At 41.3% G+C, this 13,152-nt stretch overlaps 1 protein-coding gene across 2 annotated transcripts in view; it reads left to right on the top strand.

Annotated features, from left to right (window-relative positions):
- The window catches only part of RB195_014959 (uncharacterized protein), a gene marked incomplete at both ends in the record, with an annotated part of 33,902 nt that overhangs the window by 12,856 nt on the left and 7,894 nt on the right, over positions 1 to 13,152 (top strand). The window contains 31 exons of one of the 2 annotated variants that reach the window (XM_064205448.1): positions 623 to 637; positions 2,018 to 2,159; positions 4,545 to 4,696; positions 5,550 to 5,723; positions 5,900 to 6,027; positions 6,134 to 6,294; positions 6,349 to 6,461; positions 6,515 to 6,621; positions 6,794 to 6,874; positions 7,062 to 7,179; positions 7,300 to 7,491; positions 7,576 to 7,657; positions 7,815 to 7,903; positions 7,976 to 8,074; positions 8,136 to 8,269; positions 8,397 to 8,486; positions 8,573 to 8,693; positions 8,789 to 8,942; positions 9,015 to 9,127; positions 9,602 to 9,796; positions 10,168 to 10,332; positions 10,391 to 10,498; positions 10,580 to 10,749; positions 10,819 to 10,926; positions 10,983 to 11,118; positions 11,187 to 11,312; positions 11,556 to 11,710; positions 11,905 to 12,013; positions 12,412 to 12,531; positions 12,588 to 12,686; positions 12,813 to 12,988. In XM_064205448.1, coding sequence (XP_064061330.1) covers positions 623 to 637; positions 2,018 to 2,159; positions 4,545 to 4,696; positions 5,550 to 5,723; positions 5,900 to 6,027; positions 6,134 to 6,294; positions 6,349 to 6,461; positions 6,515 to 6,621; positions 6,794 to 6,874; positions 7,062 to 7,179; positions 7,300 to 7,491; positions 7,576 to 7,657; positions 7,815 to 7,903; positions 7,976 to 8,074; positions 8,136 to 8,269; positions 8,397 to 8,486; positions 8,573 to 8,693; positions 8,789 to 8,942; positions 9,015 to 9,127; positions 9,602 to 9,796; positions 10,168 to 10,332; positions 10,391 to 10,498; positions 10,580 to 10,749; positions 10,819 to 10,926; positions 10,983 to 11,118; positions 11,187 to 11,312; positions 11,556 to 11,710; positions 11,905 to 12,013; positions 12,412 to 12,531; positions 12,588 to 12,686; positions 12,813 to 12,988 — 3,932 coding nt within the window. Of the gene's footprint in view, positions 1 to 622; positions 638 to 2,017; positions 2,160 to 4,544; positions 4,697 to 5,549; positions 5,724 to 5,899; positions 6,028 to 6,133; positions 6,295 to 6,348; positions 6,462 to 6,514; positions 6,622 to 6,793; positions 6,875 to 7,061; positions 7,180 to 7,299; positions 7,492 to 7,575; positions 7,658 to 7,814; positions 7,904 to 7,975; positions 8,075 to 8,135; positions 8,270 to 8,396; positions 8,487 to 8,572; positions 8,694 to 8,788; positions 8,943 to 9,014; positions 9,128 to 9,601; positions 9,797 to 10,167; positions 10,333 to 10,390; positions 10,499 to 10,579; positions 10,750 to 10,818; positions 10,927 to 10,982; positions 11,119 to 11,186; positions 11,313 to 11,555; positions 11,711 to 11,904; positions 12,014 to 12,411; positions 12,532 to 12,587; positions 12,687 to 12,812; positions 12,989 to 13,152 lie in introns of those variants that run through there. The other variant, XM_064205449.1, reaches the window with a different exon arrangement.

A 13,152-nucleotide genomic window follows, 5' to 3' on the forward strand; every position in this document is an offset into this window, starting at 1 on the left:
CTAAGGAATCTTCACGTGGAGGGCGCAGAAACCTCGGAAGCCGCAGTGCAATGAGTTTTGCTTGCGTATGGTTCGTTTACGCAGCTGGGTGAATGCGTCTTTTCAACAACGGGCATCGCTTCGCTGCAGATACACCCAACCCCAGCTATCTCTGTCCGAATAACTGAGATGAGAATTCATTTCCGGTGATGGCTGGGGAATCAGGTCTACTTTCAGGTAGGGGAAGTAAGTTGCTACTGACCTGTGGGGATCACTTCCCAGAAAAAAAAAACTAGTTGGAACTGTACTATACCACTACGTGCTTGCTACTCCTACTACTGTACTTGTACTATGTACATGGAACTACTATATGCATGTTTGAAAATTTGTTTGGAATTAAAGATAGAAGGGAGGTCGGGTTGAAGAATAGCAAAAAGAAGACAGGGATTCGGACACGTATTTAAGCATCAAACTTTGGGAAGTTGTATTCTTTTCAGAGTGCCATTTCCATATTTGTAGTACCGTACCACTCTTCAATTGCCTCTAATGTAGTGTTCGCAGAATCAACACTTAATGTAAATGTCGGAGTAAAAGGTACTAATCATCTGTATAGGCAAAATTCTGATGTGCTCAAGGAAATTCAATGTTCTTGTTGGAGGTGAGTGGAGAAATGAGTAAAGCAAGATGAATGAGCAAAAACGGGAGTAGCTTCTATCTTGTGCACTCATCCCTATCTCCGACAATGAGATCAAGGTTTGCAGACTGGACATAGCCATGTCCTTGCAACATCCTCTAAGTGAAGTGGAAAGAAATTTCGGTCCATTTCATTTGTTTCTGCCATCCACTCCTATCAGCCTTCTTGGATAGCAGAGTAAACTCTTTACTCACGTTTCTTTCCCCTTTTTTTGCTCGGCTTCTTTATTCATAACTTTTTTCACTTGTCATCCATAGTGTCAGTGCTTTCGAGCGGCTATTTTAGTGTTTACTCGGAAAATGGTCCAGGGCAGCCTTTTATTCGCTCTGCTGTCATCTCTTATTACCCCCCTCCGGTGTTCTTCAGTCCAGAGAAATATTCGTTTTGCATTGGTTTCGTGCTTCTGCGATAACATTTACATTGCGCAAAGACTTAGTGGCGTCCTTATTTTTGGACGCTCTACTTTACCTTTTTCTCATAGTAACTTTAGCTTACATGTCGTAGATCCTCTAAGACTAATGCTTAGGTCTTAGGGCTTCGACCGACTAAGTTATCTACTTCCGTAAATAAGGGCGCCACCGACTGCCTACATTTTACCCGATGTTTGCTCATATTTTTGGTAGTAAACTTCATAGTACTCCAGAAAAAAAAACGTTTACGCAGTTGCAGACGTTATTTTTGCGCAGTCCCTCACCATTAATCCTTAGCAGTATGAACATATTAGGGCGGGTGTGGTGTAGCGGTTAGAGGTTCCGCTTCCTGCACGATCGGAGGTTCGAATCCGCCCTAGTGCTCACCAAGCCTTTCATCCCTCCGGAGGTCGATAAATTGGTACCAGACTTGTCTGGGAGGATAAAAACACTTGACACATCGGCTAGCCACCGCAAGTCATTGTATAGGCCAGATACACGTTCGTAAACCTCAAACGATTCTGAATTGAAGTGAACGTGGGGGCGCATCCCAAGCGTTTGATTATCGCCAGAAACTTTATCCTTTTATCCTTTATGAACATATTAATTATTAGGTATATACAGACATGTAATCGAGTCGAAAATTCAACATGTCCGGTTTATTTACAGCTCGGCTAACATCTGCGCTTGCAAATGCTGGAAAGTCTTGTTATTGATGGAAAATGACCGCACCTCAGGCAGCGCTCAGTCAATGATCCCTTCACCAGACATTGACTTTTTTGTCCTGTCTGTACGTATACACATCTGCGACTTACATTCCCTGCACTTCTGGGTTCCAGTTGATATCTCACTGTTCAGGCGTTATTTCTTCATGCCCGTATTAAACGTAAAACACGTGTGTACTTTGTTTACTTATTTTTCTTGAATGTTGCAGGCGGCTGCGGCGATGACGTACGGCGTCGGCGTCGCTCAGAACAACGCAGATCTCGGTGGAGGCGGTGGGATGAATGACGAAGAGTACGATGAGAACTCATCCGCACGACTATTCGAACGCAGCCGTATCAAAGCACTTGCAGGTTCGTTACTCCGTGCTTTTTTCTTCAGTCCTCACTTTCTGCAATAAGACAGTTTTTTGGTGGGCATTTTTTGGCAGGAAATTTCGAGTAGATGGAAATTTTTTGCCTGGAAAATTGTTGAGCTGAGGGCAGTTTTTGTTTGGTTCTGAGCAACAATCTGAGTATTTATAAGTTCGTACTGTGCTGAATGGATCCTTTGCTTTTTTGGGTTCTGCTGCGCCAGAGCAGCGCTAAATCTCCGCGATTTTCGCAATCATCTTGAAGCTACTCATTGCAATAACTCTGCTGTAACTAGTATTGATTTTCACTTCGAATTCGTATCTTCAATCATATTACCGATGATGTGCGGTGGATCTAGTTCACGTGCATACCACTCAGCTCGTTAACTAGCATTATGTCACATCACATTGGTATAGTGCCAGTATTTTTTAATAGCCTGGTTGTCACTGGGCTGCATTCATGTGTGATGGAACTGAGAGTTGCGGTCGACATCATGAATTCGAACGTGCGGTATTTAGAAAGTAGTTAACTGGAAATTGGAGAACTGTTTTTTTTTTGTTTGAACGTACGTCAGGGGTAAAAATAATAAAAGGTGAAGAACAGTACACACAGATCCAGTATTGGATTCTTCGGAGGTTCCGTTCCCAGAAGAAAATCATGTTGAATAAATGCATCCGCCGTTTGTGTTTTTGAGTTTGGCGCATATCTGGGCCATTCAAATGGCTGAAACCTAATGTCTATGAGGATAACTTTTCTCTGTTCACTAGTCGAATTCATCTGCTGAAAGAATTAGCCATTGACGACGCTCATACAGGATCGATTGGATTGTGCCCGTAAAAACATGCTTCATTCAAGGATTTCATTGTTTTACACTTTATCGTGCATAACGAATGTGCACAGATCGAACATGTGCGCCTCTTATCGAAGTAGAGGAGTATTGTAATCCACGGTTCTGCGTGAAGCATTCGTTAAAAGCTTAATTTGTAGATGTTATATGAGTTTTGTGGCATCTTCGCTGAGTATCTGATACACGACGTCGGCAACAGGTGTATAGAATATACTTGGTGGTCTATTATGTATTGTTGACATAGTGTTGATGGATGCCACATAAGCGCACGTCGCGAGGTTTGCTTTGTGGGTCAATAAACGGCCAGCCGGAGTTACACTCTATAAGGTTTTGCTCTGTTCAGGATAAGGGGATCAGTTACTGCGAAACGAATGTCATTATACATATACTTTCTTCTTACACTTGATGAAAAGGATTACTGGTGGAACTTATTTCACCGTTCTGCGTTTTAACTAATGTGCTAATCGTGTCCAGTGTAAGCCGCAATTCGTGACAACCGCCAACTGCGAACATTGAGCAAAATGAAGCCCAAAATGTTGCTATTATCGAAGAGTTCACTTCACATATGGAAATGCACGCGTATTGTACAAGATATCAGAGGAAGTAGCTGAGAATGTTAGTTCTCTCTCAATGTCCGGCAATATCGCATATTTGTTACCTCATGCGGTGAGTAGTTGTTGTAGTTCTTCTTCAGGGCAGCGTTTGTGGAGGTCCGTTTAAATGAGAATTAATGTGCAAATCAAGCATAGCATGAAGTTTTTTTTTCCTACTACTAAGAATCTGCGAGCATTTTACAATTCTTTTTTCTTTGACATTGATAAAAAAGAATGTCTGCTGATATGAAATATGTACAAGATAGCATTTGACTGAGTCGAAAAGTTTCGACTAAAGTAAAGTGTCTTTTCTATCGAAATATTACCAAACAGTTAAACTATGCCTATAATCTGCGTGTGAATCAAAGAAAAAATGACGCGCCGACAACAAGCTGATAACCATCGATTTGATAACATGGGGTTAGTAGTTCGTGTTCTCAATGGAGTTCTCAGCTGCATCGCCACGACTCGACCTAAATACACTAGAGGGCGAACCCCATCTGTTACCTGAAACAAATAGCGACGGTACCCATAATTCATATCATCCAAGAACGCCCACTTCTGGTCTAGAGATAACAATCCCACATGATCCCTTCGACGGTGGACTCTTGCAGCCATGGTCTCCAGGTGTCTACCCAGGATCGCCTGGAGCTCTAGAAGAGACCCGTTGGAGGCACCTCAGTCGCGACGGCGAACACATATTAGAATTGACTGCTTCAGCAGAAGTGCTTGACAATCAAGTGGGAAAGAATCTCAACAATATCGATCTGAGATTCCGCGGTCTCCAAGGTTTTTAAAATCTTCTATACTATTTCTAGAACATTCTAATTTTTTGGTGGATGTGAAGTTAAATAGCTATATTTGTGATTTTTAATTATAACAATCTGGAATTTTTAAAATTTCTGCTCAGTAACTCTTCCTGAAACATTCTGTTTTTTTTTCCAGAAGAACGTGAGCACGTGCAGAAGAAGACATTCACAAAATGGGTCAACTCTCATTTAGTGAGAGTCAGTTGCAAAATCCAAGATCTCTACATGGATATGCGAGATGGGAAGATGTTATTGAAACTCTTGGAAGTCTTATCCGGGGAGCGCCTGGTTAGTTCGTTAAGAGATTCCATACTTACAGAACCTTCCGTTTCATATTGTTTGCGATGGTAGGCGTATTTCAAACCACAGCTAAGTTTGTTGCAGTTTTTTGAAATCTCCACAATAAAAATTAGAATGAATTTTCATTTTCCTAACAAAATTTTCCTAATATACAGGTGAAATCAAAGCAGCAGTATACTGTGATGCAGAACTTTCTGTTGTCTGAAATCGTAACGGGTTCTCCCCTTTTCCTGATAAATCTGTTCTCCACGTTCAAGTTTCGGTTGCTCATCTCCCTTTGCGTTGTTGCCAGCGGAGATGTATACTGCACTTCCCAGAGGGGTCATATGTCACATGTTGCAATAGGAGCCTTTGAAGAAGACCTGACTAGATGTGGAAGTTATATCTTAAAGTTTGAAAAGAATACTCCGCTAGTTTGCTTCATCGAATGTCCAAAAGCTTCAAACACCCAGATTTGTTCTGGTTTTATTTACCTCATTCTCACTCAAGGATTCGTTTATGGGAGGATATTTCTACGTGTGTTTGAATATTTGTTTTGGATAGGTCCAAATTCGAAAGGAGAGCAGCAATTTTCAAAAATTCCTCCGCAACGAGGATGTGAAATTAGTAGGTAGTTTTTTTTGTTTGACTAAATGAATCTATGAGAGCAACATTTTTGCTATCGTCGTTTGCTGCCTAATCACATATCCAGTCTGATTATTCTTTGTTAATGGTATAAGTAACCCTCATTTACTCAACACAACACTTTTCTCCACGCAGCGTGAATAATACCGGATAAATGACCAACTCAACGTAGTGAACAATTCTTACACTTTTTTCTCTTCACATCTTCTATTTTCAGCCAAAGCCTACCCGTGGTAAGATGCGTATCCACTGCCTCGAAAATGTCGACAAAGGACTGCAGTTTCTCAAAGACCAGCATGTGCACTTGGAGAACCTCGGTTGTCACGATATCGTCGACGGAAATCCGCGCCTCACTCTAGGTCTTATCTGGACGATCATTCTTAGGTTCCAGGTTAGTTTGGGTTCGAGTAAATCTTTTCATTTCCATAGATAAGTTTATTAATAGAACCTTTGAGGTGCATCACATTCTTGCTTTTTCGTCCTTTGGATTTTTTTTGGGTTCACCTTCGTTTTGCCCTGAACGTTTTGATGCTACTGGACCATAGGCGTAATAGCTTACATTTGCAGATTCAAGACATCACTTTTGAAGACGCCGATAATCATGAAACGCGCTCTGCTAAAGAAGCGCTATTACTCTGGTGCCAGATGAAAACTGCTGGTTATCCAAACGTAAATGTCAGGAACTTCACAACTAGGTTAGCAAAGAGTGTTGTAGATATTCCTTATTTTATAAGTCGTTACTCCATATGCATTCCGTAGTGTAAAGGACGGCTCTTTTCTGTTTTGAAAGTTTTTTTTTAGTTGGCGTGATGGTCTAGCTTTCAACGCCCTGATTCACAAACATCGCCCTGATTTGATTGACTATGACAATCTACAAAAATCGAACGCTGTTTACAATCTTCAAAATGCTTTTGATACTGCCGAGCAACAACTTGGATTGTCAAAGTTCCTCGACGCGGAAGGTGAGTATCGAAATATAAAAAGTGATCACGAACAACGTTAGATGAGTGATTTAGATGTGAATGTACGCGATCCTGATGAGAAGTCCATCATCACTTATGTTGTTACGTACTACCATTATTTCAACAAAATGAAACAAGAAACAATCCAAGGAAAACGTATAGGAAAGGTGAGGTAGGCGGTGCAGGGTGATACATTGGATTTAACATTGGAGAATTACAGGTTATCAATGAACTTATGGAGAATGAGAAGATGATCAACAGATACGAAACAATTTCTTCTGATCTTTTGGAATGGATTAAAGAGAAAATAGAGATATTGAACGATAGGTTAGCGCACCGTCCTTAAAACTTAGTCGTGTAAAACTTTGCATTAAACGACTTTTCTAGTCATTTAATGAATTGACATACTTATCATAGATCCAGTGAAACGCTGTTTCTTTTTTGTTGCATGCCTTCTATGTAAAAATTCGAGTCCGCCGGTGTTAAGGCTATATTTCAGAACTTTCCATAATTCTCTGCATGGAGTACAAGAGCAACTTGCAGAGTTTAATGCATATCGCACTCAGGAGAAACCACCAAAGTGAGTATCTCTACTTATCTCTCTCACTCCGTCAGCTTAATTATTCTTCTCTTCTTGAAGAAAGTTTTTATTTTTCTTTTTTTTCAATTACAATGAACTAAGAAGGACCTTGATATCTGTTTTGTTTTCTCTTCTATGCAGACCGGTATTTGTAGTAGTTGAGGTAGGAGTACTATTTCCGTTTTAGGTTTGAGGAGAAAGGCGAACTTGAGGTGCTATTGTTCACTCTACAATCTGCTATGCGTGCTAATAATCAGCGCCCCTTCGTCCCTCGCGAGGGAAAGCTTATAGGCGACATCAACCGAGTTCGTTCCTCTTTGAAGTTTTTATTTGCCGTTGCATAGTTTGTAGGTTTGAGCTGATAAACTTTAATCTTTGTTCTTGTTAGCTTTAATCCTCGTTTGATACTATTTATGTTTTTCTAGGCTTGGGATACTCTGGAGAAAGCAGAACACGAACGTGAACTAGCGTTGAAAGAAGAGCTGATACGCCAGGAGAAACTTGAACAACTTGCTGCTCGGTTCAATCGTAAGGCTGAAATGAGGGAAACATGGTTGACTGAAAACCAACGGCTCGTTAGCCAGGATAACTTTGGATCCGATCTTGCCAGTGTTGAGGTAGGTCCACAGTTTGCAAGCATTTACAATCGAATTCTCGGTACTGTGAACTCTATCAACTGCAAGTAAATTCCTTCTTTCTAGGCTGCCACCAAGAAGCATGAAGCAATCGAAACAGATATCTTCGCATATGAGGAAAGAGTGCAAGCCGTTGTAGCTGTTGCGGGTATGTTATTTCCAGTAATTCCCTATGTCTCCTCTCCTACTTTACTTGTTAGCGTTCTAGTTTTGTGGTAATGTTGCAAACTAATTGTGTGCTTTTGCAATCGGCGAACATAACATTAGTTGTTGTTTATCGTTCTGCCAACTAGGCTCTGTTGTAGGAGAACTTGAAGCTGAGAACTTCCATGGAATCGAGGAGATCAACAACCGCAAAGAGAATGTGCTCAAGCTGTGGAATTACTTATTCCAGGTTATGACATTCCATTTAGCGTAGTTTCACCACCTGCTAATTCCCCAAACCTCATTAATATATGCTTTACAGCTTTTGCTTGCACGACGTGTTCGACTTGAGCTGTCCATGGCCATCCAACGAATCTTCCATGACATGCTTCTCACACTTGACCTTATGGACGACATCAAGGTAGCCGTCTAGACAAAAGTACTTATTGTTGGGTTACACGATTATGAAGGAACACTGTCAGGCACGGCTTCTCTCGGATGATCTTGGTGCTCATCTGATGGACGTAGAAGACATGCTGCAGAAGCATGCTCTTTTGGAGTCTGACATCAACATCATTGGTGAACGCGTACGCAATGCAGTTGCACAGGCGCAACGGTTTGCATTATTAATACCTTTCGAGGGTGTTGCATTTGTTATTTCTGTTTTGTTAGATATGTCTTATTGGTTTTCATGGATGTTCATAGTGAGTAATTCGGGTTTTATAAAACAACGTTATTTTCAGCTTCCGTGACCCGGAGGGTCCCGACGGGAGCGGCTATCTCCCCGTTGAGCCTGCAGTTGTCGATGAACGTTCGGCAGTTTTGCAGCAAAGGTATATATTCTATGCTCGTTTACTAATATTTTAATCTCGCTATTTAATCGTCAATGGAGGGGCAAAAGTTAAAAGGATATTTTAAGATACCAAGAACTGCTAGATTTGGCGGCGCAGCGTAAACGCCGTCTTGAAGACAACCGTAGATTGTGTCAGTTCTGGTGGGACGTTGCTGACCTCGAGAACAACATCAAGGATCAAGAACAAGTGAGCAAAAAAGTCGTTTTTGGATAGTGCATGTATGCTTCAGATGCGTGAAGATTTATTGATATTATGTTGGAGGGCTTTTATTCCATTTTTAGGTGCTTAGTTCAACTGATACTGGCAAAGATATCGTGACGGTATCGCACCTTCTCGCAAAACATAAGAACGCTGAAAACAATCTTGGTGATATTGAACGTCAATTAGAGGAGCTTCAGAAGGATGGAAACCAGCTGGTGTCCGAGAAAATTCCAGGTTTTGGGAGACTTCATTGCCAATAGTATTAAGCACTGACGAACAGAAATAATACTCACTTATTTGCTACAGGTTCGGATAACATCCCTCCTCGGATCCAAGAGATTCGTGATTATCTAAGAAAATTACGAGACCTTGCTTCTGCTAGACGTGAGAGGCTCGCTGGAGGTGTTGACTATTACCAGGTGCGATATTTTGATCTTCATAGTTGTGCAACTGATTTTGGCGCTGGAAGCAAGAAAAACTACTGTGTATTTCGGTTATTGCTTCACTGGGAATTTGAAATGTGAGTTTTGAACACTGCGAGGTAGTAACAGTTTCAAGAAAATCCTGCGTTTTTTGAGCTCCAGATACTTTGGATACGCACAAAGTTGCTTTTGAGATCTTGAGGCATCTTTTAGCACGCTGATTCCGAACTATTTCTGTAGGAATCTCCCATACAACACTTCTTGATACTCGTACTTCTCCAGTGTCATCACTTCCGTTGTCCGTGATAAAATATGTTGGAGATTGGTGCAGTTATGGCACCCATCTCTTCCGAAAAAAGTTTTCTTCAAAATCTCTAAAGACGGCAGTTTTGAAAATTTATGATCTTTAGATTATTGACTCTTGAAGAAGCCTTTTTTCAACCTAAATCCATCTGTAGTTACTCATTTCAGTTCTTCACCCACGCTGATGACGTAGATGCATACCTTCTTGACACACTGCGAGTGGTCTCTAGCGACGATGTTGGGAAAGATGAAGGCACCGTGCAACTTCTCCTCAAGAAACATGACGATGTCTCTGATGAATTACAAACCTTCGACACTCAAATAAAACAGCTCTATCAGAAAGCTGAAGCTTTGCCAGTCGATGTAAGCTTCCCTTATGCTACATCTCTGTATATCTTGGAATCGGTTTAGTGTTCTACATATATGAACTTTTCCTCTTTCTTCCATATATTTTCATTTTTTCCCAGAAACCGTACCAATTACTTATCACACCAAACTGTTCAGGTCGAAAGTCACGAGAATGCGGTAATTTAATAATACAAAGGATATCAAGCTTTTTTTTGTAGAATTTTCCATTTCTTGTTATCATTCACTAACAGCGTAGCTTTGGGAACGATTGTCAGTTTCAATTCGAATCAGTCATAATAACGTCTTGCTTTTTTGCTGTTTTTGCCACTAATTAAATGTTTAATTTCACTATTTCATGTGAATAGACGTATGAAAATTTGTTTCAGGCACGTGAGCACCCCGACATTCGAGAGCGATTGGATTCCACCATCAAACGTAAAGCGGAACTAGAGAATCTTGCTCAGTTGCGAAAACAGCGTCTTATTGACGCCCTTTCGCTCTACAAACTCTATGCTGATGCTGATTCTGTGGAAGCATGGATTGACGAGAAGGTATACTAGAAATACATTTCCTCCACCGGATGTAATAAATTGAAGATTTGTTTTGCAGGGTAAACTCTTGGCAACTCTCGTACCAGGAAAGGACCTTGAAGAAGTCGAAATTATGAAGCATCGCTTCGAGACACTCGAACAAGACATGAGAAATCAAGAAGCGAAAGTGAGTTTCTTATCACCTAAAAAATTGCTGAAATCTTTGTTATATTGTCAGTGTGAGCCATTGCCAAAATTTCGAATACAGGTTGGCACTGTTAACGAACTTGCGCGCCAATTACTGCACGTGGAGCATCCTAATTCGGATGATATTCTTCAACGTCAAAATAAACTCAATGCTCGTTGGGCTCAGCTACGCGACATGGTAGACCAAAAGAGAACTGAGTTAGACCGAGCTCACCGTCTCGAGACTTTCCGGTAAATTTGTTAAATTTTTCATCTTTTCATTAGAAGTGGTAGAGGCTTAATCGAGCACATCGTCTTCAGAATCGATTGTCAAGAAACTGTCACTTGGATTGAGGACAAAACGCGCGTGCTTGAAGATTCCGATGCTCTTACAAACGACCTTAGTGGAGTCATGAAACTACAAAGAAGGCAAAGATTATTTTGTTGAGAATGAACTTTTGCATAACGAACAATTAGAATTTTAGGCTTTCAATGATGGAACGCGATCTCGGTGCTATCCAGGCAAAGCTTGATGCCCTCCATAAAGAAGCAGATTCGATTGAACGTGAGCGTCCATCGGAAGCGCAGGCGATTCGAGAAGATATTAAACGAATCCATCATGTTCGTACGCTTTCGAGAATGTTTCATGGTTAATTTTTGCATATTGTTGTAATCATTCCAAAATTCAGGTGTGGGACATACTGAATAAAAAAGTGCGCGAACATGAAGCGAAATTGGATGAGGCTGGAGATCTTCAACGATTCCTTCGTGATTTGGACCACTTCCAGGCATGGCTTACTGCCACACAGCGACAGGTAGGCTTTGCAGTTGGCTCTGTAATTACTGTATTTGAGCTAGTCAATAAATGGACTATTGGGTAGAGGATGTCGAAGTTTCCCTTTTCAAGCTAGTAGATCCTCCAAATTTTGCTTAGTCTTGTTGAATAACCCTTGACTCCTTGGCTTGTTTGAAAACGACTGTGACTTCATAAATATACTTATGCATCATGCTCATTCGTACGCGCATTTAGTTTTTCCTATTGAAATGTAATTTTTAAGGTTGCTTCTGAGGACGAACCACAGTCATTGGCTGAAGCGGAGCAGCTTCTCAACCAACACGCTGCTATCCGAGAAGAAATTGATGGTTACGCTGAAGACTACAAAAAAATGCGCGCTATGGGAGATCGCGTCACTCAAGACCAGACTGATCCACAGTACGTATTTACTGGCTTGGACGTTTTTATTCTCTGAGACCATTTTTCGGTTTGCATTAGTGTGCCACAAAGTTGTTTACACGGCAATTTCACTGCGCATTTGCCAGGTTGCAGATCGCAGCTACTTCCTATATCGTAAATTACTTTTAAACAAGTACCAAAATCAGAATCAAACCAACGATTGTTCGCTACAGGTACATGTTCCTTCGCCAGCGTTTGGCTGGATTACAAGAAGGTTGGGAAGAGCTGCAACGAATGTGGGATAACAGACAACACCTCCTCAGCCAAGGACTAAACCTACAGGCATGTAACATACTAACATTTAAAGGCATCACCACACCAATCTGAGGTGGTATTTCAGGTGCAGTTTTCTTATAAGGGATAGTAGATTATGGAGAGGGGGGTGATTCCGTCCTTTTTTCCTAATTGCCATAAAAAGCGGCCCGGAAGATGCGCGTGCACAGGGCTGGCGCGCTCCAATCGAACTTGTTGTAGAAAATAGCGCGCCGGATCGCTCGATGCTGTATCGCCCGGGCCGTTCTTTACGCCAATTGAGCAGAAATGGACGGAATCACCCTTCTCTCCATAATCTACGATCCGATATACGAATACTCCACCTGAAATCCGTATCACTCATCGTATCTCGGATTCATTGGTTAATGCCTTTAAGGTTCATTATTCTTAAAGAAAAATTGTTCTAGATGTTCCTACGCGATGCAAAGCAAGCAGAGGTCATGCTGTCACAGCAGGAAAACTATCTTACCAAGGACGAAGCCCCAGGCAGTTTGGAGCAAGCAGAAAACATGCTCAAGAGACATCAAGTAAGTAAATGCTTTCCTTTTCTGGTTCCACCTGCTATCATGCTCTTTACTTTCAGGATTTCATGACTACTATGGATGCCAACGACGAGAAGATTCGTGCTGTTGGAATGTTCGGAGACCAACTTTGTCAAGACGGTCACTACGCTGCCGATAAGGTGACTTCAATAACAGTAATGCCAATAACAGTCTTTCGTCGTTTCTTTTTCCAGCTATTTATGTTCCTCTGCCGGCATTCATGTTTTGAGAAAAATCCTATTGAGAAACGTATTATTGTTTTTAAGATACACAAAAAGGCGCGTAACATCGATGAGCGTCGTGAGGCCAACAGAGAGCGGGCACAAGCTTTGCTCGGCAAACTCAAGGATGCTCTTGCTTTGCAACAGTTCCTATCGGATTGTGAAGAATTGAGAGAATGGATTGAAGAGAAGATGATTCGTGCTCAGGATGAAACCTATAGGTACTGTAAGCATATAAATTCTTTTTCTTTATAGCAAAAGTCTTTGACTCTCTCCGCGACCACATAATTTCGGAAATGTATTTTTTCTCCTGTGTTGAGAAGTCACTAAAACCTATTAAAAGTGTCACGTTGATAACATTTTTTGAAATTGACAGGTGGGATCC

Source organism: Necator americanus, chromosome V (assembly GCF_031761385.1).
Source record: "Necator americanus strain Aroian chromosome V, whole genome shotgun sequence".
Classification (NCBI taxonomy): Eukaryota; Metazoa; Nematoda; class Chromadorea; order Rhabditida; family Ancylostomatidae; genus Necator; species Necator americanus.